Here is a 20518-nt window from a genome sequence, read left to right on the forward strand (position 1 = left end):
CACCTCCTACCGCGATCTGGCGGCACGACTAGAAGACTCCCCACCCCCCACCCCCCCTCCCGCTAGCCGCAGTCGAGAGCAAAATAAAACAAGAAAACACGCAGAGAAGCACAGAGCAAAGCAGCTGACGGACGGAGAACGATGGTCCGGTAAGTGAGGGAACTTTTGTCCAAATAATTGTGAGAACAATTAAAAGTTGTCACTCAGGTCGTTATTTCAAAGCCATATACAGAAATCATATCGCTCATCCTCCATCGATGGCGGGGCACTCCGCACTGTGCATCATCTTAGGTTAAACTCGCCCACTCACGCCCGGAGGATTGGCCTAATGAGGCTTCGGTTTTGTCATTTACCACTTGACATCGTGCGAGATTGGCACTCACCCTTTCGAAAGGTCTCCGGAGGCTTGGGAAAGAGGGTGACATGGACGGATAGTGGGAGACTGGTGCAGGGTGTGTTATTGTGTGGCATGCTGACAGCTGCTGGGTACCGTTTCCAGGTCGAACGAGCGGACCAGGGGCAGAAGTCGAAGCCGGAGCCCCAGGCCGTCGTCTGCCAGCTACAGGCGAGGCAGCGACAGACATCGGCGCAGCCGGAGCCGCTCGCCGCGACGCCGGCGAAGCCCAAGCCCTTCGTGGGGCCGGTCGAGGCGGTCGAGGCGTCGACGCAGCCCTTCCAGGCGCGACAGTCCTCGCAGGGCGCCGTCGACGTCGAGGTCCAGCAACGGCTACCGCGACAGTCACTCCACCTCGTCGACGTCGAGACGCGGCGACGCCAGGGACAGGGACTCGGCGGCCCCGAGGCACCCGAAGAGAGGGCGCCACAGCCCGGTGCGCGCCCCGGACTGCTGGGACGTGCGGGGACCCCGGCCGACCCTCGTCGCCCCAGTGCCAGCCCCGCCCGCCAGGGTCGCCGTCAGGGAGGACGAGGCCCACCTTCGCCCCTTGGAGCCCGTGGCCACCGCGCCGCAGGGGCGCCTGCAGCTGTCGTCGGTGGTGCACCCCGCCACCGCCTCAGAGGCCGACGAGGAGGACGACCTCGACGACGAGGAAGACGACGTGGACGACGTGGAGCCGCCCTTGGAGCGCCCCCGCGGCTCCCGCATCGCCATGCAGTGCCGTGGCCGGTCGTGGTCGCCCACGCGCCCCCTGAGCCCACTGCGCTGCAGCATCACCTCGTGGCGCGACGGCGGCCGCGTCGTCCGGACCGTGGGCCCCGCGGGGCAGCAGGAGGAGGAGGAGCGCACCACGGACAGCGCCGAGCGCTTCAGGCAGGCCATGAACATCGAGCGGCGCGTCAAGTTCCGCGTGACGCTCAACGGCAGGTCCAGGAAGGGGCGGCGCCGGGACGGCCGGGACGCGCCCCGAATGTTGCCGCCCGACCCGGCGGTCGCCCTGGCCGCCGCCAGCTTCATGGACAGGATGGACGCGGGCGTGGCCGCCGCCAAGAGGCGGCTCCGGGAGAACGCGCTGCAGGCCACCGACGCCCACCGCAACAAGCCTTGGTCCTGACGTCCTGACCTGTTGCGCTCCTGTAATCTGTGATTTTTTTCAGAATTGTTTTTTCTTCAAGCTACCAATATGATTAAACTTGAGTTATGATTAGTTCAATTTTTGTGATTGTTTATCAGTTTTTCCCAGGGCAGGCCGGTGTTGCGGTTTTTTACGCCGCCCTCCACGTGCGACGCGCGCTGCTATTTTCCCTGCTGCGCGATTGTTTGCTTGCATGAATGGATCCCAGCATCCTCACCCGAGGTTTCCTTTCCTCTCTCGATTTCTGGCGGCACCGCCAGGGCCCGTCTCTTCGCCTCGTTGTCGCGCGGCTCGCGCAGCTTGTGGATAACAATGTGTTTCATGCTGCGACGCGCTGACGCGCCACGCGCGGGGTGAGCCGAGGCGGGGGGGCGTGGGGGACGCGGGGACGTCCTCGCCCTCCCTCTCCCCCGCGAGGTCCGCGAGGTAGGGGGAGGGGCCGGATCGATACTCGGCCAGCCTCTGGACCTGCGCCACGCCGCCACGCCCCTCTGTGGGGCTGCTTCCCGAAGCGCGCTCTCGTCGCTCCGTCTCCCTCGCACTCGTGGTGCGTCTCGCTGGGGTGCGAGAGAGACGGAGGCTAGTGGCCGCCGCGTCGCGCCGCACCGCGCTGCCGTGGCTGCCGGTGCCTATGGTCCCTCCAGGGGCAGCCAGGCAGCCAGTGCCAGTAGGGAGGAGGGAGACAGACGTGGTGGCCTAGGCTACGCTGGCTGCGCTAGGCTGCCTGGTTATGCCCGGCCGGAGGCGCCAGGCTGCTGGGTGCTGCTCTGCTGCCGGAGGCTCCAGAGGCCGCCGCCCCTCCCCCTCCTTCCCCCGGGCGCCCCGGGCCAGTCGAGCTGGTCGACGACGCGGGGAACAGCAGTCGTCCGTCGCGGCCATGATCACCGCGTAGCCGCGCGCCGCTGCGGTGCAGCCCTGCAGCCGCGGACTTGGCCAGGTGAGTGTCAGCGTCGTGGTGGTGGTGTGGGGTGTGCACGCCGCTCGACACGCCGGCGATGGAAAGATAACAGGCCAGCGCTTCTGATCCCGTTGGCGGGTCACCCTCCTTTTCGCTGGCGGACGCTTGGCGCTCGGCCCGCACTGAAGACCGAAGGACCGCGGGGGTGACACTGGCGTGCCATTCCGGAGGACCGCTTGGTCGTCCTGTCTCTCTCGCACTCGCCGTGGGATGGGGGCTAGCGCAGCCGAGCGCCGAAACGGTGCTTTGGAGTCGCCCCGGGCTGTTTGGCGCCGGCTTCATGCCGATTTCATGGCGCGGGCCGATCGTTTCCGGAGCACGCCGTGCTGGCCGTGCTGGTCAGGGACGGGCAGGGAAGGGCGCCGTGGGGACCAGGATGATTGACCGACACCGTGTCGCCCTTGTTGCGTAAATGTGGCGACCGCCCAAAAAAGTTAATGGCGGCGTGATGGATCGCAGTGAAATGGCGGGGACGCCTGATCGGACGCGACGGCGCGACAGCACCCCCTGGGGGGTCCGGGGGCCTGGGGTCCGGGGCCCCGCTCATTGTGCCCGGCCCGGCCAGCACGGTGCGGCGCGGCGCGGCCTCAAGGGGCCAAGCGCTCGCAATCAGCGAGTCGGGGAAGAGGGTGAAAAAAGGCGCCCCAGGGACGGCACTGGAGCGTAACGAAATTTAAGAGGGGGAGGGGAGGACTGGGTTCCAGAATTGGATTTCAGGTCTTTGGCGCCTCGCAGCGCCGTCCAGTGAAGTGGGCGAGTGTCCCAGACTGTTTTCGGCAGGGTGGCGCCGAGCTGCAGCCACGCGTGCCCAGGCAGGCCCATGCCCAGGCCGCCCAGGCGTGCTGAGGGCAGATAGGACGCGGCACCCGCCCCGCCCCGCCCCTTCGCCGCCTTGGCCCCCCGCCCCGTCAGCCCCGCGCGGGGCTGTGCGGGGGTGGGGCGGTGCCGCGAGGGTGGTGGTGATGCTGGGGCGGCGTACGCGGCCAGTCGTCGTCGGCTGCCTCCAAGAGCCTCACTGACGTGCCCCGTCTGCTCCTTGCAGGCCCTGCTGCTGCTGCTTCGGGTACCCGCTCCTCCTCGCTTTCTTTCTCCGTCTGTCTGTCTCTCTTCCTCGCTTCCTTCCCACTCCTCCACCGCCCCGAGGACGCCGTCATGGCCGGCGCGTGACCGTGCGACCGGCCCCGCCCTCGCGTGACGTCCGCGACGCCCGCGACACGGCATCACGATGAAGCGGCAGAACGTGCGCACGCTTTCGCTCGTCGTGTTCACCTTCACGTACCTGCTGATCGGGGCCGCCGTCTTCGACGCCCTCGAGTCGGACACGGAGCGCCGGCGATGGGACTACCTCAAAGGTGAGTGGGCGGCGTGTGTCGCACGGTGTGTGAGCAGCGCGAGGCAAAGCGGCGAAGCGCGTCTTCCGTCCTGCGCGCCACTGCAGCCGCTGCCGGTCCCGCGGGACGGAGCGCCTGGCGTGCTGGGCCGGCCCGTAGAGCTTGCGTGCGTTGCGGGCCTGCCTGCCAACCCGGCGCTCCCAGCGGCCAAGCGCTACCTTCTCCCTCTCCGCGGTCGTGACGGTCGTCGTGGTGGTTGCAGAGTTCCGCGACAAGCTGATGGACCGCTACAACATGACCCAGGAGGACTTCACCGTGCTGGAGGTGGTGGTGATCGAGAACAAGCCCCACCGCGCGGGCCCGCAGTGGAAGTTCGCGGGCGCCTTCTACTTCGCCACGGTGGTGCTGGCCATGATCGGGTACGGCCACTCGACGCCGGTGACGGTGGGCGGCAAGGCCTTCTGCATGGGCTACGCCATGGTGGGCATCCCGCTGTGGCTGGTCATGTTCCAGAGCATCGGTGAACGTCTCAACAAGTTCGCGTCCGTGGTGAGTATGGCGCACACCCTTCTTTCATCATTTTCGGCAGGGTCGCTCTGCGCCGCGCTGCGCCCGGATTTCGCCCTGCGATGAAAAATAAATTGGGCAACCCGTTTGGGTGCACTCCACTCCACTCCGCCTGAGTGCGGTGCGGCGGTGCGGCTGCGGCGCAACCTGATTTCGGTCCGGCCGTTCTGTGTTCCCTTCCCCATGGTTGCGCGCAGTTTGGCGAGCAATAATTGATGACGCTCGCGCTGCTTGGCGCCAGAGCCCAGAGGCACACCTGGAGTCCTCCAGGACCCTCGAGGACTCCGAGGACGCTGCGGCGCCTTGCCAGCGCCTTGCTTATTCATGCGGAGGCTGTTAGCGTACCGTTAGCGCCCCCTTCCCCCGGGCCGCCCCGGGCCTCGCCTTCCCCGCCTCCCGCCTGGAAATGCCGACGCGGCGACGCCGCCCGAGTGGCGCCCGGGCCGCTCTCAATTTTATCTCACTCTAAAGCGGGGCGTGGCGACTAGAATTGCAAATTTTGTCCTTGCGACGCGCGCTTACAGTGCCCTTGCACCTCTGCAGATCATCCGGCGGGCCAAGCGCCTGATGAGCTGCGCCAGCCAGGACGCGACCGAGATCAACCTCCTGATCGCCACGGGGCTGCTGTCCTCCACCATCATCACGACCGGGGCGGCCGTGTTCTCGCGCTACGAGGGCTGGTCCTACTTCGACTCGTTCTACTACTGCTTCGTCACCCTCACCACCATCGGCTTCGGCGACTACGTCGCTCTGCAGGTACGGCGTCGCGGCTTCCATCCCAGCTCGTGGCCGATTCAATTTTCGGATTTTATTATTTTGTTTTGTATTTATGACACGTGCGTTTTCTCTGTTAGAACGACCAGGCCCTCATCAACAACCCTGGCTACGTGGCTCTGAGTCTCGTCTTCATCCTGTTCGGCCTGGCCGTGGTTGCCGCCAGCATCAACCTCCTGGTGCTCCGCTTCATGGTCATGTAAGTACTGAGGCAGCTCTGTTGCGCTGCGGCGAGGGTCCTAAGTGGTGACGTCATTCTCTCTCTCTTTGGCAGCAACGCGGAGGACGTCCGCCGCGACGAGGAGGAGCTGACGAGCTCCTCGCACCACGTCATGACCCTGGACGGCGACATCATGGCGCTCAACGGCAAGCTGCTGTCGACGCGCGGCGGCACCGCGGCGGCGGCGGCCGCTGCCGCGGCGGGGGGCCGCATGCACCAGGAGGTGATCGACCAGGTGTCGGTGTGCTCGTGCAACTGCCTGGGGCACCTGCCGTCGCGCCACTGCGTGCAGCACGCCAGCATCCCCATGCACTACCTCGGGCCCACCTCGCACCGCCTGCACCGCGACGGGCGCGACGGGCGCGACGACCACCACGACTCCGGCTCGGGGCTCGCCTCCATCTCGCGGGGGGAGTACTCGCCCCTCGTCGGCGACCCCCTGTTCCGCAGGGCCCTGCAGAGTCATCGGAAGCGCTCCATATGAAGTCAGCCCGGTCGGCTCATCGCGTCAGACTTCTGAACAGGACGCCGAGCCGGCCGGGACCTTTGGGGCCGAGTGTGTGGACACTGGACAGTGTGGCAGTGACTGACTGGACTGGCCAGCCCAGCCAGCCCAGTCAGGGCGAGTGGTTTGCTCTCTGCATCTTGAACCGTGTGAAGATGAGAGTGGTTGAGATTCTTCGGATTGCCTCAAAAGTCCCGACGATGCAGACTCTTTTCACGTGCGTCACTTCCGCAGGTTCCCTCTGCGTGTCTTATTTTTATCATCTTTGTGTCTGTTAGATTACCTTGCGTGTTCCCCTTTCCTTCCTTGTTAGTGGCGTGCTTAGTGTCTGTTAGATGTGTCCCTCTTTGTTTGTCATGTTTGGGAGCTGGGTAGATGGAATGTATTCAATGTCCAATCCATATCAAGCAAAATTGTGCATATTGTTGCCCAGCCCCAAATATGCCCTAATTAAGAGAACAATTTATACCTTAAGTGTAGTGTTTGGAACTTTTTTGTTTCAATTTTTATTCAATGATTCTCATGATGAATCTTGAATTGGAGAGGTATGTGCCAAAATGAATTAGATGTGGTGACAAGCACAGTCAGTGGTGTTTGTTCAGTCTTGGAATTTGTGTGTCACTAGCTGGACAGATTGCACTTAGCTTGCCATCACAAAGCGTTTTGAACTTTTATATGTAAGAAACGCATTAGTTATATTTACCTGTGTTGGGGTATATTTTCAATTTTATGTCCAAGATTCCATTGTAGAATCTGGAAAGTAAAAACCAACTTGTGCCAAAATTTATTAGTAGTGGTGGTATTTACCCATTAAAGGTTGAGCACCATGGTATTTGACATGAGGTATCAGAAACTACACAAGGGATACTAGGGGCACTTTATTTATCATTCTTGGTTTGTGTTCAACTGATAGAATGTAATTAACAAACTCCTTTTTTTTTTGTTAAAAAAAAAGAAGTTCCTGAGCATCATTTGATAAGGGCTTGTCCAGCCCAAAGTACACAGTAGAGTATTGTATTCCTCTGCATCAAGTATTACCACATTCTAATATTATTTTTTATGTCAATATTATGGAGTTGCAAATGAATTAAGACAATACATTTTTATTTTGTATTGATCTATCTCGAACTAGTAGCCTGAAAGAACTGAAGGCATGTCCTTTTGCTTTAATTTTAGTTTCAAGTGTGTACCCAGAATTTCAAACAAGAAGAAATCCCTACAGTGGTTCACAGTTAACATCCTCATGAACCAACCAAACTCATATAAGTTTTTATATGAGGATATTGTGTGTTTGCACCTTTTGAGTTTGATGTTAGTCCTGTTTCAAAATTCGAATGTATCAGGGACTGCTGTAATAATGCTTTTGCCTGTATGTATAAAGCAAATTTGATTTTGTTATCTCTACCAACTGAGGACGTTCACATAAGTAAGAAAGTGGAAAAGATGTAATGTCGCAATTGCACCTTGGATTTTTGTATGCTGTTAGATATATTACTATGAGCAAAAAAGTAGCTTATTTGGTCATAAGGTTGGGGAAAATTGTGTATTTTTATATGATGTTTAATGCATTTAACGTGATAAGAATCACTTAAAAGACTGAGTGTTGCCAGTGATTGGCAACCTACTTTCAATTAGGAAGTGAAAAAGCAGAGTTTTATACATTTTTTTAATCAGACTGGTTAGAAGTTCTGTTTTGAAATCAAGTGTAAAAGTCATGTGATTTGGACCAATGTAACAAACCACCAAACCTAAACTGCAAACGAACTGTTTCAATATTGTCTTTTTGTTACTATTTTAAATATCAGAGCTACAGTTTTAACTTTAATCTGGACTTGCAAGTGTGATTGATCAATAAAAGATTTAATTAATGCACAGTTAGACTGGCACCTTCTGAAGACTTCATGATTTTTACACTGGATATCTTTCTTGATTTTTGAATGTTCCTCTAAACATCTTCAGATGAGAAATAAGGCATGAATTTTAAGAAGTAAATTTATCTTTACTGTTGGCTAGCTGAGTTTCACTTGCTCAATTTACAAAGAGAGACAACTTTTTTCTCTTCAGAACTTAGATAACAACCAAATCTGTAGAATGTGTGTTATTTCTAGTTCTGCCCCAAAGCCAGGTTGTTCAAATGTCATGGGGAACGCCAAATCCGTTGTTCAGGAAAATCCTGTGTATTACTTGTATCACAACATTACATAAAATATATTACTCTTAATAAAGTGCCTCATTATAATGCAGGTAAATCGGCAAATATTGATGCAACAGTTTCATCATCATCTCTAGTATCATCAATCACACATTCTTTTTCATGCTCTTGATATAGATGATAATCTTGGGGAATGGCCATAAGTTGTTCTGGAGCATCAAAGAATTTTCCTTTTCTCGACTCTGATGCAAGAGATGATGTGAGCCACTGCTTGGAGACAGTGGAATGAACACACTTTCGGAACACCATACAGTGAAGATGGGGCAACTTATCATATTGAATGCGTAATAAACCTACATTAGCCAAGGCATATTTCCATTTTTTCATAATGCCAGAATTAGCAGTTGCATGCTTAGAATCAGGGGTGACAATGCACAATATACCTCCAGGTGCTAACAATTGAGATGCTTTGCTACAACAAACATATCGCTGTTTGCTGGAGGGTAAATATTCTAACAAGAGAGAAAATATGACTACATTGAAAGATGCAGCACAAAGCTGGTGTATTCTTTCATTTGAGTGCAACTTTGCACTCCTTTGATCTGTCACCTCTAAGTTAAGAAAATCACAATGTAATACATCCTCTGATGCTGGAGCAATGTCTACAGCAACTACATCAAATCTTGGAAACTTCTTAAATGGATTATAACAGCTACCGACATCAAGTACTCTTAACTTAGGTCGTAGTATATGTTTATCAGGTTTATGGTCAAGAATTTCATTTGTATCCAACTTAAATCGCAAACATAATGCGAGCTCCTTAGAAAATGACTCATTCATACCATCAGAATAATAATAATCTTCGCACTGTTTCACAATCCAGCTGATACGACTTACAGCCTTTTTGTTTTGATCATCGTCAGCATTTCTGTCCCAATGTTCGGTGGCAAGCTGTTTCATAGCTTGGGCATAAGTCTACAAGAGAAGCAGAACAAGGTGATGAAACAAATGCTGTAAAAATTGGAATCTTTGCTTGTCTCTTTGTAAATAAAATTACCTGCAAGACCTCTCCTCTCTGACAATGATCGAACCATGCCTTTTCCTCTCCAACCTTTCTCGCTTCCAGGCGTAACGTTTGATGAACATTTTTTATAGAACTAGCAAGTGCTTGGTGTCCATCACTCGCCATTATTTAAGAATAATTTAAGAATGAACTATGGTTTTGAAAATAAATATACGAGCGATGAAACTAAAACAAGTTTGAAACTAACCTCTCCCACTCAATCTCAAACAAAGCAGACGACAGAAAACAGAGTTTCTGCGAATATTTCTCCCTTCTCTTCACCCTCCTATTTGCAGTCGACGTCAGCTGGGTGGTGAGCTTGGTGCTCCGGGTCACATTGTTGCTGTCAAAATCTGTCAAAATGCTCTCAGTACAAGTGAACGAAGGATTTTAGTCTAAATCGGCGCCCAAATATTTGCTCGTCTGTTTCGCCGTGAAAATAAAATTCTACTGCAAGTTGCACCAACACCCACCCATGGCTCAATCTTGTAGTGTATTGGGGTGCCCAACCAAAACCAAGGGAGTAGATCCTGGACATTTAAAATTTTATAGATATCCTAGAGATGCAAGTCTTTTGGAAAAATGGAAAATGGCCTTAAAAAACAATGGTGCTAAAGCACGTGATCGTATCTGCAATCTTCATTTTACTGATAGTGACTTTAAGTTAACAAATTTAGGTGAGAATGATTTTTCTTGATAGAAAGAAACAAAATTATGGTTCAATAATTAGATTCAAATAAGGTGTGTTGAATTTATACAGGATGGAAAGTGTTGATACCGAGTGCTGTTCCGACTTTGAATCTTCCAGCGGAAGGTGTTGTAAGTAGAATGTTAAAGTTTCTTTTCAAGTGAATATAGCTTTTCACTTTTTATTATTTGTTTTCTTCCCCCTGTAATCTCATCAGAATCAGGAACCTCATGAAGCCCTGATCCCAATCAAGATGGAGGCGGAAGAATGCAGTAGCACTTGTGCGGACCAACAAGAGGCTGATGAATGCAGTGGCGATATTCCATCAACAGTTGAAGCTACAAAGGAAAGCTGCAAATACGAACTTTATTCATCAACAGATGAAGAAAGCAATTCATCTCATGACTCTGAATCTCCTGAGAGATCAGATATTGCAAATCTTAAATATTCTGATAGACCAAGTATTGGGAAGGCCCAAAATATTAGAAGATCAAACATTGTGAACACAGGCTATAGAAAGCTTAGTCGTTCAAAAACTAAGTTCCTCTGTTGTCAGTCTTGTAATAAGCAGTTTGATACACGCCTTTTGCTTTTATTGCACATGAGTGTACACTATGAACAACCTTCATTTCCATGTCTTCAATGTAAAGAAAAATTTGTCTCTCAATCAAAGCTTAAAAAACATGTATGTAAGTGGACACCAAGACAAAAGCATCGTGAAGGAAATCTTGGTGAGACTGTAGAGGAACTACCATTCTACTGTGATCAATGCGGTTTGACCTTCAACTGTAGAAGCTATCTTGACCATCACATAGAAGCAGCAAAGCATCTTGATTCACACTGCGGTTCATGTGCTGCTGTATTTTCATGTAAGGCCTCTCTCAGAAGACATGTTAAATCTCATCATTTGGGTGATTATTTTGTGTGTTCTGATTGTGATCGTGTTTTCGGAACTATTGAAAAATGGGTCTCTCACATTGGTCTGCATGGACGCCTTTACGAGTGTCCAGAATGTTGTAAACAGCATAAGGGATTTTTGGGATTGGTTGCACATTTAAAATGTCATAATGAATTAATTTTTTATGCCTGCAATTTTTGTGCATTATTATTTTCTTCAATTAAAGCTGCCGAAGCTCATAATCAAATGAAGAAACATAGGGGTGCTTTAGCTGATTGTTACTTTTGCAAGAGAGGCTTTCCTCCAGGGTGTACACATCAATACTACCATGACCATCAGCTTTTCACAGGTGAATCAACTCCCTGTGGCCAAGAAGAAACTAAAAACATGTGCATTGAGAGAAATTCACAACATTGGTCTGAACCTAAAATAAAAATAAGAGAAGCAGAAGATTGCAATATGGAAAAATCTGCTTTGATTCAAAGTCAGTCTGATAATCAAATGAACTGTGTTTATTCATCTGTTGCCATAAAGGAAGAAATCCCAGAGGATGACATAAAAAATAATGTTATATTAGAAAACGTAGCTATTAAGTGTGAAGATTGTAACGAAGTGTTAGCGAGCGACTCTGAGATGAAATTACACCAAGACCAACACAAGAGTAGGGGTGACTTTAGTTGTATTGAGTGTGGTAAACAATGCCATTCTAATGCGGCACTTACGGAACATTATAGAGATCATGTCAAAAATGAGGCTGATGATATTTCTAGCTCTGGAGAAAGTGAATAAGAGTTTCAAAGCAGTCTTTTTTTCTCTGTATATATGTATATATTCTTCTTTCAATGAAATTGTTTGAAATCTCCTGTTACGATTTTGACTTTTACCGATGAATTAAAAATTAAACAACTGTTGCACCTCTTTCATTACTTTTCTCCCCTGAGTCCACCCTCTGCCCCACTACGCCGGTTATCTATCTCCCGGCTGTTGCTGTGATAAGGCTATCTGGCCGTGAGAGAGAGAGAGAGAGAGAGCCGCGAGTGGAGTTACGCTGGTGCACTTGGAGGCAGCGGCGCCAACACGCTTCGCTTTCGGTTTTGCAGTGAGGCTGCGCGATGTCGGACGTCGGCGACGTGGGCGTGGGCCCGGTGGGCCGCACCGGCCGCATCCCGGACCCGCCGCTCAAGCACCTGTTCGACGGGGACGCCACCAACGTCTACAACGACGAGATATGCAACCTGTGCGCCGGCACCCCGGGGCCGGACCTGCTGCGCCTGTGCACCGACATCTTCGCGGAGGCCACCGCGCACCGCATGGTACGCGACAGCACCCCGGGAGTTACGTGGTTTGCGGACCAGAGTGGCATGTGGCATGTGTCTTTGCCTGCAGGAGCTGGAGAGGAAGGACGCGTACCTCTTCCAGTACGGAGCCACCGCCGGCCCGCACGACTTTCGGGAGGAGCTGGCCCTGTTTCTCTCGAAGCGATACAACGACCCGGTGCACAAGTATGAATTCGCCGCCAGGCGCCGCCAGGCCTTGTCTGGTCTTGGTCTTTTCCAGTCTGTTTGTTGACCAGCCGCCCCGTTTGCCGTTTGCAGGGAAGACCTGATTCTGACCTGCGGCGCCACGCACGGCCTGCAGCTCATCCTCAACTCCTTCCTCGAGCCTGACGGCGTCATCTTCGTGGAGGAGGTCACGTACATGATCGCCATCTCCGTCTTCAGGGAGTTCACCGGGCTGAAGATCGTTCCAGGTGAGACACGTTCTTGCCGCCGTCAGCGGGGCGCTTGGTGACGCTCACGTCCCTCTTGTCCCGCAGTGGCGTTCTCCGAGACGGGCGTGGTGCCCGAGTTGCTGGAGCGCGTCGCCAGGGAGGAGAAGGCCCTCCGCGACCCGGCCAGGTCGACGGGCAAGCCCTTCTGGGCCGTGTTCTACAGCATACCCGTCTACCACAACCCGACAGGCGTGTGCGCCAGTCAAGGTACGTACTTACTGGTACAGCGCGCAGCGCGCCTGCGGCCGCCGGCGTAGGCAATACTGCGCACCCGCGTGTGGCGGGCCTGCCTACCCGGAGCGCCTGCGGCGGCCGGCGTAGGCAACACTGCGCACCCGCGTGTGGCGGGCCTGCCTACCCTGCTCCGTTCTGTTCTGCTTGTTCCCCAGAGGTGTGCGCTGAGGTGGTGCGCGTGGCGCGAGACCTGGACTTCCTGGTGGTGTGCGACGACGTGTACAACCTGCTGCACTACTCGGAGGCGGGGCCGGCACCGCGGCGCCTCTTCTCCGTGGACCACGTCGACCGCGCCGACCCCGGCCACGTCATCTCCAACGGCAGCTTCTCCAAGATCCTGGCGCCCGGCGTGCGCGTCGGCTGGCTGGAGGCGCCGGGGCCGCTCGTGCAACGGCTGCGGACCTCGTGAGTGCGCCATGCCAGTTGAAGCGCCGACAAAGCTAGCCGTTTGCTGTTTCTAAATGTGATCTGCTTGTCGCAGCGGCATTCTCCGCAGCGGCGGCGGCGTCAACGCTTACATGGCCGGGGTGCTGACCAGCGCGCTGCAGCTGGGCCTGCTGGACGCGCACCTGGACAAGCTGGTGGCCGTCCTCAAGGGCCGCATGCGCGCGCTGTGCTCGGCGCTGGCCGCGACCCTCCCCGAGGGCTGCTCGGTGCGCGCCCCGGACGGCGGCTACTTCGTGTGGCTGCGGCTGCCGGCCTGGGTGGACGCCGAGCGCCTGCACCGCTTCGCCCGCGACGCGCGCCGCGTGTCCGCCTTCCCGGGCACCATCTTCTCGCCCGCCGCCGCGCCCGCCAGCGACGCGTACCGCCACTGCCTCCGGCTGGCCATCGCCTTCCACGACGAGCAGAAGCTGGCGGCCGCGGCCCGCGACCTGTGCGCCGCCATCGCCGAGTTCCTACAGCGAGGCGGGGACGTGTGAAGCGAAGCGACAACCCCGACACCATTTCAAAAATCACTTTATTTTTGTATCGAGTCCATTGTCTTGCATTTGATATAAGCTTTCGTAAATTAAATAAAAAATTGATTACTGAAACCAGCAGCGTGCTTTACACCGTTTTCACAAACTTGGTCCATTAAAGTCAGTCGTTGGGAGATTCCAGTTGTTTCCCTCCCTCTCGGACCAGCCGAGGGGTGCCGTCGCCAGTGGCGGCTTTGGTGGCGTGGACGGTGATGCAGTCGGTGAGGTGGCCGACGGGGCGCTCCGGGCAGGCCGGTGCCCTAGTCGACCTCGAGCCTCCTGAAGGAGCCGGTGATGGTGGACACGCCGGTGCAGGTGGAGCCCGCGGGGTTGGTGGTCTTCCTGGTGACGATGCCCTGGTCGCTGAGCAGCTTCATGTCGTCCAGGCTCATGATGCGCTTCTGCTTGGACGCGATCTCCTCCTTCCACAGATCTGAAAAAAAAAACTCAAGACGTAGTCTAACATTTTTTAAACGAAAGTTGAGGCGTTATTGGTTCCCTACCGATCATCTGGGCCATGGGCATGTCTCCGCCGTACTCCCTCGGCAGGCACTTCTTGTCCAGGTGCTTGTGCAGCGCGTCCCTGGTCGAGTGGATCTGCGAACAAAGTTTCGTGGCGACTCACTGTCGAGTTCCGCGAAGCGCGACGCGGAAAGTCCGACCCTACGGCTGCGGGTCGCATGGGATTCGCTTACCAAGAACCGGCTGCGGATCTTCTGGCTGAAGCGGTTGCGCGCGAAGTCGTAGACGTACTTGAGGGGCGTGGGCAGGTTGAGGAAGTGCACCTCCTTGTGGCGCATGGGCAGGGATTGCTGCAGAGCGACATCGCCGGTTAGTGCATGGGGACGGGGACGACCAGGAGCGGCTACCTTTCCACGGAGCGGGCGAGGACAGGGTGTGACGTGACCCGTGACGAGAAGCTGCACACTGATTCCGAGAGGCGGCTTCGTCGCTCTGGCCCTCTCGCACCAGTGGAACGTCCCGTATAGGTGCGGGAGAGACAGAGCGACGAAGAAGTCTCTCGGAGTCCGTCTACCGACGGCATGCCGACGGCAATGAGACTCACCTCTCCCCAGCGCAGGCAGTGGGCGAACTCGGTGGGCGACCACATGGTGACGCAGGAGGGCGACAGTCCCTCCAGGTCGGCGAAGTGCGTGAAGCCCATCACCTGGTTCTCCTCGTCGTCCATCAGGGTCTCGTACGTGATGCAGTGCACCTTGGCCATGTCCACGTTGGTGAAGCGGGAGGGGTCCATCTTGCCTGGGACAGTAAAACGAGCGTGATTTACTTGCTGGCGGGCTCGGGCTTTCGCGGTGGCGCTACCCCGCTGCGCCAGCTTCGACGTCATTCGACGTGGACTCACCGCCCAGGGCGATGATGACGCGGCGGCCCTTGGCGTCGCGGATGGGCGAGGCGAACAGGTACCTGCAAACGACCGCCGTTACACTCGCTGTCACCACACAACAAAAACAACAACAACCACCACCACAAGAAACAGCCGCTCGGCGCCACACTTGCCCGCTAGTGATGAGAGCGTCCACGCTGGGGATGCTGGGGTCGAGGTCGAAGATGAGGTGCTCGAAGGTCTGCCGCATGTTGAGGTACTTGAGCAGGGTCTGCTGCGCCATGGGCAGCGAGAACTTCTTAACGCGGAGGAAGCGCAGCAGGAAGCTCGCGTCTGTCGGACACACACACACAGCTCGGTGAGGGACTGGGACTTCCCTCGGCCGGAAACACGGAACTCCAGAGAGAGAGAGACGGTCTACACCAGAACCACCCTCTTCCCGAAATTAAAATTAAAACGCCAGCGCCTCTGGTTCGCCTCGGACGGCGCTCCAGGCGGAGGCGCGGGCTGCAGCGGCCGGCCCCCTGTGTGCGGATGAGGATGCCAGTGTGTGCCCAAAGAATTAGACCTGGGTCAACAAGGCTGCTAACTAGCCTTCAGTTCCGACAGTTGAGGCAGTTGGTAGCGCTGCAGGGACGCGGCCTTGCCGCCTTGCCGGCCAAACCGCGGGCTTTAAATTCCACCCCGTGTGTGAGTGCGAGAGAGACAGACAGAGGGAAGGAGGGGGACGCAGTGTGTGCAATACATGAGCGCGCACTGCGGTAAACACTGCGGGTGGCGTCGCGGCGACGCGCGGCGCGGTACGTACCAAGGCCCGGCCCGGCCCGGAGGCCCGACTTGTTGCTCGGTGTTGCTCCGCGCTCCGCGTTGACGGCGGACAGCGCGCGTAGCGGCGCGTAGCGTGCCGTTGCGCCACAACTTCATTTTTACGTTTACCGCCACATGCACATGAATCACAACTGAGCACCGCTGGCGGCTGGCGGGCCGGGTCGCGCGTTCGAGACGGCCGGGTGGTCCGCGGGTGTACCGTCACCGTCACCGCCGCTATCGCCGAGCCATCGCGACGTCTCCGCGGTCATCGCCGTCGTCGGCCTTCCCTCGCGCGGCGAAAAAGGCGCCGAGCTTTGGATCCAATTCTATGGGTTTCACCAGCGAGCCGCAGCGACCGATTCGAGCGCGGCTTCGCGGCTTCCATGAAAGGTCACGTGTGTCGTGTGGTGCTCGGCGCGCGCCCTGCCGTGCCCTGGCCGTGCCGTGCCGTCCTACGTCACGGAGACGAAACAAAGCTTCCCTCCAGCCCTCCCCCTCCCCCCGCCGCTGCTGCCGCTGCTGCACTCACCCGTCCTGCAGTTCTGCAAGTCCTGGTTCTTGGCGATCCAGTCCCTGAACTGCTGCAGCGCCTGCTCGCGCGTGCTGCGGTCCTCCCGGAGCTCCGCCTTGGCCACGGCCAGGGCCCTGTCGGACAGCTCGGCCGTGGTGCCGAGGGCCGCGCCGAGGGCCGCGGCGGCCTCGGCCTTTCCGGAAGCAGCGGTGGACGGCATTTTCTCTGGAACAAACACGCCACCGTAAGCACCTTGCTGCCCATCCCATGCAAAGAACGAACAAGACATACACGATCAGCTCGCCGCGTGCTTTGACCAGACAGTGTACATCCTTTTGGGTCACGGCGTCGCGTCTCCAAAACCGCAGTCCTCGCGGCGAGCCGTTCGGACGACGGACGGCGGCCGCTGCACTTTCCGAGTTTCGCTTGCGGCCGCTAACGAAATGGCTTGGCGGCCGCAGGCGTCACAGCGACGCTCCGCTCGGCCAAGGGCCGCGGGGCCGCGGGGGTCCGAGGCGGGGGCCGCGTAGAGCCCTGCTCGTCTACACTGTGGGACTCTCGCGGCTCGCGCAATGCTGCCCTCGTTGCGTCTGCCAGTGCACGGCGCCGACATTCGGGAATGACAGGTTTGAGCGAAAGGCGCCCGGCACTGCACCTTGGCGGCATTGAACGCATCTCACTCACTCACACTCACCCGGACAGCTGGAGCCACGACGTCCGTCCCCTGGGTGCAGCCGACGCCGACTGTGGGGGTTTTGGTGCCCCTCGCCAGCAGGCGGGGCCCGCGAGGCCCGGCCCGGGCGGGGGCTCCCGCCCACCTGGAGGGGGAAGCCCCACGACGCCCCCTCCGCGTCGTCGCGCCGCGTCGCATCGCGCGCAGGGCTCTGGCCTGGCGGGGCGGGGCGATGCCCCCCGCGGCGGCCAGCATCTAGGCGAGCACGGTGCTGATTGGGGCAGAATCGTGCTTATCGCATGATGCTGGCGATGCGGAAGCTCGCGGGCCGTTGTCAGCACTCTTTCTTCACGCCCTTCGGGCTCTTCGGGTCGGGATGCCCATTGGCTGGGGGCCCCGGTGTTGCTGTTCCCGGCGGCCAGTGCGGGCTGGCGGGCTCCGGCAGGGTCTTGGGGCTTCCCTGGGACTCGCGTCATTGACCCCCACCGCCCCACCGGTGCCGGTCGGCCCGCGCTGCTCCGCGCTCCGCCCCTCGCTGCGGCGGCGGCGGCACGCGGCACTACGGCAAGGGGGCGCTGGCCGTCGCAGCAGTCGCTGGCCGGTCAGCCCAACGCCCCCCAACCCACAACACGCGGCCGGCATCGCACACCGTGCACCGCGCGTCGCGGAACTCAAAACAAGCTTGTCGCGGCGAGCCGCGGACCAAACATTGGTCGCTCACGTCCATGTCACGCAGGGGCGCAGGGCGCAGGGCTGGGCGGCTTGTCCATCCGGGACTGCCCACCTGGCCCCCACCGTGAAGGCAGCGGTGGCAGCGGCAGCAGCGGAGGGAGAGGCGGCGCCTGGAGAGCACGCAGTCCCTGACCACCCTGTCGGCTGGACTGCACGCATTTTCACTCGACATCTGCTCAGAATACAAAGGGCGAAGAAGAAAGAAACATCCCTCCCAGGCATTCGGATTCAGTTTATTTTTCTCAGCATACAGAACGACATTCAGCGTGGTTTGTTGCCTATGAAAATTGACATGTTGGTGCAACCAGTTTCCTCATTTCACTTGGAATGGATACAACAGAAATGCAATGAATTGATTGAATAGCGAATTTGTTTCATGACAGAAGCGAGGCAAGGGGAAAAGGGTTGCATTTCAAAGAGGCACAATACAGTCTATAGGCATCTTTTGGCAATTTTTTTTTGTTCAAGAAACAAGTAAAAATATTATTTTTTTGCCTACAGATGATTATTTTTACACGACTATGGAAGAAAATAGAAGACAAAGCTAGAAAATATATGCTGGGATTCCAAAATAGTACTAGGTACTCCACATTTTGTAGGTGAAAAAAATATTTACCATCAACTTTATATGGCACTTTCATTAACACATTGACTGTGACATGATCACACATGCAGTCACATTTTTCAAAAATATATTTTTAGCACATCCAAGTTCTATGGTTTCAGGAAAGTTTTACAAAGATTGAACTACTTTGTACTATAGCTCTGTCCCAATCAACGTGTTAATTCACTATTGTTAAGAGTACGATATTTGATCCTAATGGTAGAAATGTCTCTAGAGACTTTTAAATTATTGACTAGTCAGATAATGCTCAGAAGGCAGGAAAACTCGATACACCTCAAACTCAAGGTATTTAACTGACCCTTTATCTGGAACCATAAGTCTAAAACACCTGACTAAAACTGGTAATTGATCACTGTGGCTTAAAAGGTACTAAAAAAACAACAAAAAACACACACAATAAAAAAAATACACATGAATAAGGAACAACGTATCACCGACCCACGTACTAACTAATTAGTAAAGCTTCATTTATGGCGCATTATGACTAGTTCAAAAAAGTTATTAAGTATTCTCTGAAGGCAACTAGAGACTAACCCAGTAAAACAAAAATAACTTCTTGTAATATATGCATTCTGGCCTGAACACTTACTGTACTTCGCCAATCTCACAATATGTAAGAAAATAAATACGGAAATAAATAAGACAAGAAATAAGATGAAAACAGGTAGAGTATCGACAGTAGAGTTACAACTAAATCACACAGCTCACATTAGTCAATTTGATGAATTCATTCATAACACAACCAATACTCAACAAGAAAAATTAAAAAGAAACAAGGAATATCTGGAACATGGATTCTTAATGTATCACAAATACAAAGATTATACATTAAATGTTCAAAACATTCCTAAAGTTTCTAGTCTAGTTTGATAACAAGATAAGTTAAGTTACTCCTCCTTCTGCTCCTTTTCCTTTTCTTTCTCATTGGCCTCATTGTTGGTTGAAATCAATTGACTTGCATATGCCACATAAGTGGGACCATAGCCAGGTGGGGGGAACTTCTTCAATGCTGGACTGCCAGGGGAAAATGTAATTGTTGCAGACAAAACAGCAGCACTGAGCAGGGTAGAGACTCCAAAGTTGCAGAGGAGAATGGAATCAGCAGAATCCAAATAAATGGTGAAACCTCGAGCTGTAAAATGAATTGGAAAACAAGTTGAAGAGCAGTGACAATAGTACAGAGATTACTGACCAACCAGGTAACTTACACATATTGGTAAAAGCTGAAATAAACCATGTTGTTGCACTAATTCCTCTAGATGATCCAGATCGGACGATAGCCATTAGTTGAATTACTTTGCTTGATGCAGAAATGGGGGTGCATAGTGGCTGTTTGCAAGTGATACATCAGATTGAATAAAAATGCAAAAATTAAAAAGTTTTAAAAAAGTAACTTGAACAAAAACAGTTTTGGAAACTTACTGCTAGAATATTGAGAAGGAAAGAAGGCAATATTTTGGACAAGAACATAGCTGTCACAGCGAAATACACAACAGTCCAAATAAAGCTTTGATGATTCAGAAGACGTCGATACAGGAGCACCAAGTAAATAAGAACAAGCTCTTGAGCAAGTATGATGGGATACTCAAGATATGTTAGAACAGAATATCCATTGGCATAATTGTAACATGTCATGGTTGTATAGCTGAAAGGTAAGACATTGATGATTATTGATTTGAGCAAATTTATGTAACTCAGTGACAACACTGTATTATCATTCTAGAAAAGGCTTACTACGTAAATGTATGTAGAGAAAAATTTATTTAGAAAGACATAAGATAAACTAAAAGAAACAAAAATGGGGTCTAGTATTGAAGCACTGAAAAGGTTACCTGATCAATTCTAGCATTAGGCTTTTAATGCTCATGGCATTGGCGTTCTTTACTTGATATAGATTGATGATTTGTGGAACTTTCAGGACAAGACATAATCCAATCGTGAGAAGGCTCACAGCATAGGAAACAAGCATCAATGCTCCTGGGATAGCCATCGCCAAACAAACTAAAATTTCAGGAAAAAATTTCCTCTTTTGGTTATGTCCCGCGACGTCGTCTGCCTTCTAAACAAAAACAAAATTATCACGTGACGTGAACAGTAGAGCATCGGAATCGCGCGCGGCCTTGTCGATGCGTGGAGTAGTGCTGTCATCAACAAACACAACCGCCGG

At 54.1% G+C, this 20518-nt stretch overlaps 7 protein-coding genes across 8 annotated transcripts; 4 read left to right on the forward strand and 3 right to left on the reverse strand.

Annotated features, from left to right (window-relative positions):
• The first annotated feature begins 36 nt into the window (after positions 1-36).
• Positions 37-1610, forward strand: LOC117639892 (serine/arginine repetitive matrix protein 2-like). Its single transcript, XM_034375851.1, has 2 exons — positions 37-149; positions 500-1610. The coding sequence occupies exons 1-2, from the start codon at positions 142-144 to the stop codon at positions 1509-1511; spliced, it is 1020 nt and encodes a 339-aa protein (XP_034231742.1). The 5' UTR covers positions 37-141; the 3' UTR covers positions 1512-1610.
• Positions 1611-2216: 606 nt separating this feature from the next.
• On the forward strand, positions 2217-8144 carry LOC117640199 (two pore potassium channel protein sup-9). Its single transcript, XM_034376514.1, has 6 exons — positions 2217-2469; positions 3533-3842; positions 4084-4370; positions 4932-5144; positions 5243-5361; positions 5437-8144. The coding sequence occupies exons 2-6, from the start codon at positions 3716-3718 to the stop codon at positions 5864-5866; spliced, it is 1176 nt and encodes a 391-aa protein (XP_034232405.1). The 5' UTR covers positions 2217-2469; positions 3533-3715; the 3' UTR covers positions 5867-8144.
• On the reverse strand, positions 8042-9373 carry LOC117640201 (S-adenosylmethionine sensor upstream of mTORC1). Its single transcript, XM_034376518.1, has 2 exons — positions 9097-9373; positions 8042-9014 (listed from the first exon to the last, which is right to left on the reverse strand). The coding sequence occupies exons 1-2, from the start codon at positions 9226-9228 to the stop codon at positions 8121-8123; spliced, it is 1026 nt and encodes a 341-aa protein (XP_034232409.1). The 5' UTR covers positions 9229-9373; the 3' UTR covers positions 8042-8120.
• Positions 9374-9398: 25 nt separating this feature from the next.
• LOC117640194 (zinc finger protein 345-like) lies at positions 9399-11602 on the forward strand. The gene is made up of 3 exons (XM_034376506.1): positions 9399-9779; positions 9863-9921; positions 10008-11602. Exons 1-3 carry the CDS (start codon positions 9578-9580, stop codon positions 11475-11477), a joined length of 1731 nt encoding a protein of 576 aa, XP_034232397.1. The 5' UTR covers positions 9399-9577; the 3' UTR covers positions 11478-11602.
• A 104-nt stretch (positions 11603-11706) lies between these two features.
• On the forward strand, positions 11707-13684 carry LOC117640197 (2-aminoadipate transaminase). The gene is made up of 6 exons (XM_034376513.1): positions 11707-12001; positions 12075-12190; positions 12284-12438; positions 12505-12666; positions 12849-13098; positions 13175-13684. Exons 1-6 carry the CDS (start codon positions 11801-11803, stop codon positions 13614-13616), a joined length of 1326 nt encoding a protein of 441 aa, XP_034232404.1. The 5' UTR covers positions 11707-11800; the 3' UTR covers positions 13617-13684.
• LOC117640200 (clavesin-1) lies at positions 13637-17095 on the reverse strand. Of its 2 annotated transcripts, none has more exons than XM_034376515.1 (8): positions 17016-17095; positions 16340-16546; positions 15174-15333; positions 15019-15080; positions 14722-14915; positions 14351-14524; positions 14159-14252; positions 13637-14088 (listed from the first exon to the last, which is right to left on the reverse strand). In XM_034376515.1, exons 2-8 carry the CDS (start codon positions 16539-16541, stop codon positions 13916-13918), a joined length of 1059 nt encoding a protein of 352 aa, XP_034232406.1. In that variant the 5' UTR covers positions 16542-16546; positions 17016-17095; the 3' UTR covers positions 13637-13915. The 2 variants fall into 2 exon arrangements, with proteins under 2 accessions (XP_034232406.1, XP_034232407.1); XM_034376516.1 differs by having other exon boundaries at positions 14351-14467; positions 17016-17085.
• An 846-nt stretch (positions 17096-17941) lies between these two features.
• Positions 17942-20454, reverse strand: LOC117640203 (solute carrier family 66 member 3). Its single transcript, XM_034376520.1, has 4 exons — positions 20184-20454; positions 19774-19996; positions 19560-19680; positions 17942-19483 (listed from the first exon to the last, which is right to left on the reverse strand). Exons 1-4 carry the CDS (start codon positions 20339-20341, stop codon positions 19239-19241), a joined length of 747 nt encoding a protein of 248 aa, XP_034232411.1. The 5' UTR covers positions 20342-20454; the 3' UTR covers positions 17942-19238.
• Between the last annotated feature and the right edge of the window lie 64 nt (positions 20455-20518).

This window comes from Thrips palmi, unplaced genomic scaffold (genome assembly GCF_012932325.1).
Source record: "Thrips palmi isolate BJ-2018 unplaced genomic scaffold, TpBJ-2018v1 HiC_scaffold_12, whole genome shotgun sequence".
In the NCBI taxonomy this organism is placed as follows: Eukaryota; Metazoa; Arthropoda; class Insecta; order Thysanoptera; family Thripidae; genus Thrips; species Thrips palmi.

Coding starts and splice junctions, on each gene's coding strand:
- LOC117640199 (XM_034376514.1), top strand. CDS start 3,716: ATGAAGCGGCAGAACGTGCGCACGCTTTCGCTCGTCGTGTTCACCTTC. Junction 3,843..4,083: donor GCGATGGGACTACCTCAAAG/GTGAGTGGGCGG, acceptor TGGTGGTTGCAG/AGTTCCGCGACAAGCTGATG. Junction 4,371..4,931: donor TCAACAAGTTCGCGTCCGTG/GTGAGTATGGCG, acceptor GCACCTCTGCAG/ATCATCCGGCGGGCCAAGCG.
- LOC117640201 (XM_034376518.1), bottom strand. CDS start 9,228: ATGGCGAGTGATGGACACCAAGCACTTGCTAGTTCTATAAAAAATGTT. Junction 9,015..9,096: donor AGAGAGGAGAGGTCTTGCAG/GTAATTTTATTT, acceptor CTTCTCTTGTAG/ACTTATGCCCAAGCTATGAA.
- LOC117640194 (XM_034376506.1), top strand. CDS start 9,578: ATGGCTCAATCTTGTAGTGTATTGGGGTGCCCAACCAAAACCAAGGGA. Junction 9,780..9,862: donor CTTTAAGTTAACAAATTTAG/GTGAGAATGATT, acceptor GAATTTATACAG/GATGGAAAGTGTTGATACCG. Junction 9,922..10,007: donor ATCTTCCAGCGGAAGGTGTT/GTAAGTAGAATG, acceptor TAATCTCATCAG/AATCAGGAACCTCATGAAGC.
- LOC117640197 (XM_034376513.1), top strand. CDS start 11,801: ATGTCGGACGTCGGCGACGTGGGCGTGGGCCCGGTGGGCCGCACCGGC. Junction 12,002..12,074: donor AGGCCACCGCGCACCGCATG/GTACGCGACAGC, acceptor CTTTGCCTGCAG/GAGCTGGAGAGGAAGGACGC. Junction 12,667..12,848: donor AGGCGTGTGCGCCAGTCAAG/GTACGTACTTAC, acceptor CTTGTTCCCCAG/AGGTGTGCGCTGAGGTGGTG.
- LOC117640200 (XM_034376515.1), bottom strand. CDS start 16,541: ATGCCGTCCACCGCTGCTTCCGGAAAGGCCGAGGCCGCCGCGGCCCTC. Junction 15,081..15,173: donor GACGCTCTCATCACTAGCGG/GCAAGTGTGGCG, acceptor GGTCGTTTGCAG/GTACCTGTTCGCCTCGCCCA. Junction 14,253..14,350: donor AGATCCGCAGCCGGTTCTTG/GTAAGCGAATCC, acceptor CTTTGTTCGCAG/ATCCACTCGACCAGGGACGC.
- LOC117640203 (XM_034376520.1), bottom strand. CDS start 20,341: ATGGCTATCCCAGGAGCATTGATGCTTGTTTCCTATGCTGTGAGCCTT. Junction 19,681..19,773: donor TCCTTCTCAATATTCTAGCA/GTAAGTTTCCAA, acceptor ACTTGCAAACAG/CCACTATGCACCCCCATTTC. Junction 19,484..19,559: donor TTCAGCTTTTACCAATATGT/GTAAGTTACCTG, acceptor TTCATTTTACAG/CTCGAGGTTTCACCATTTAT.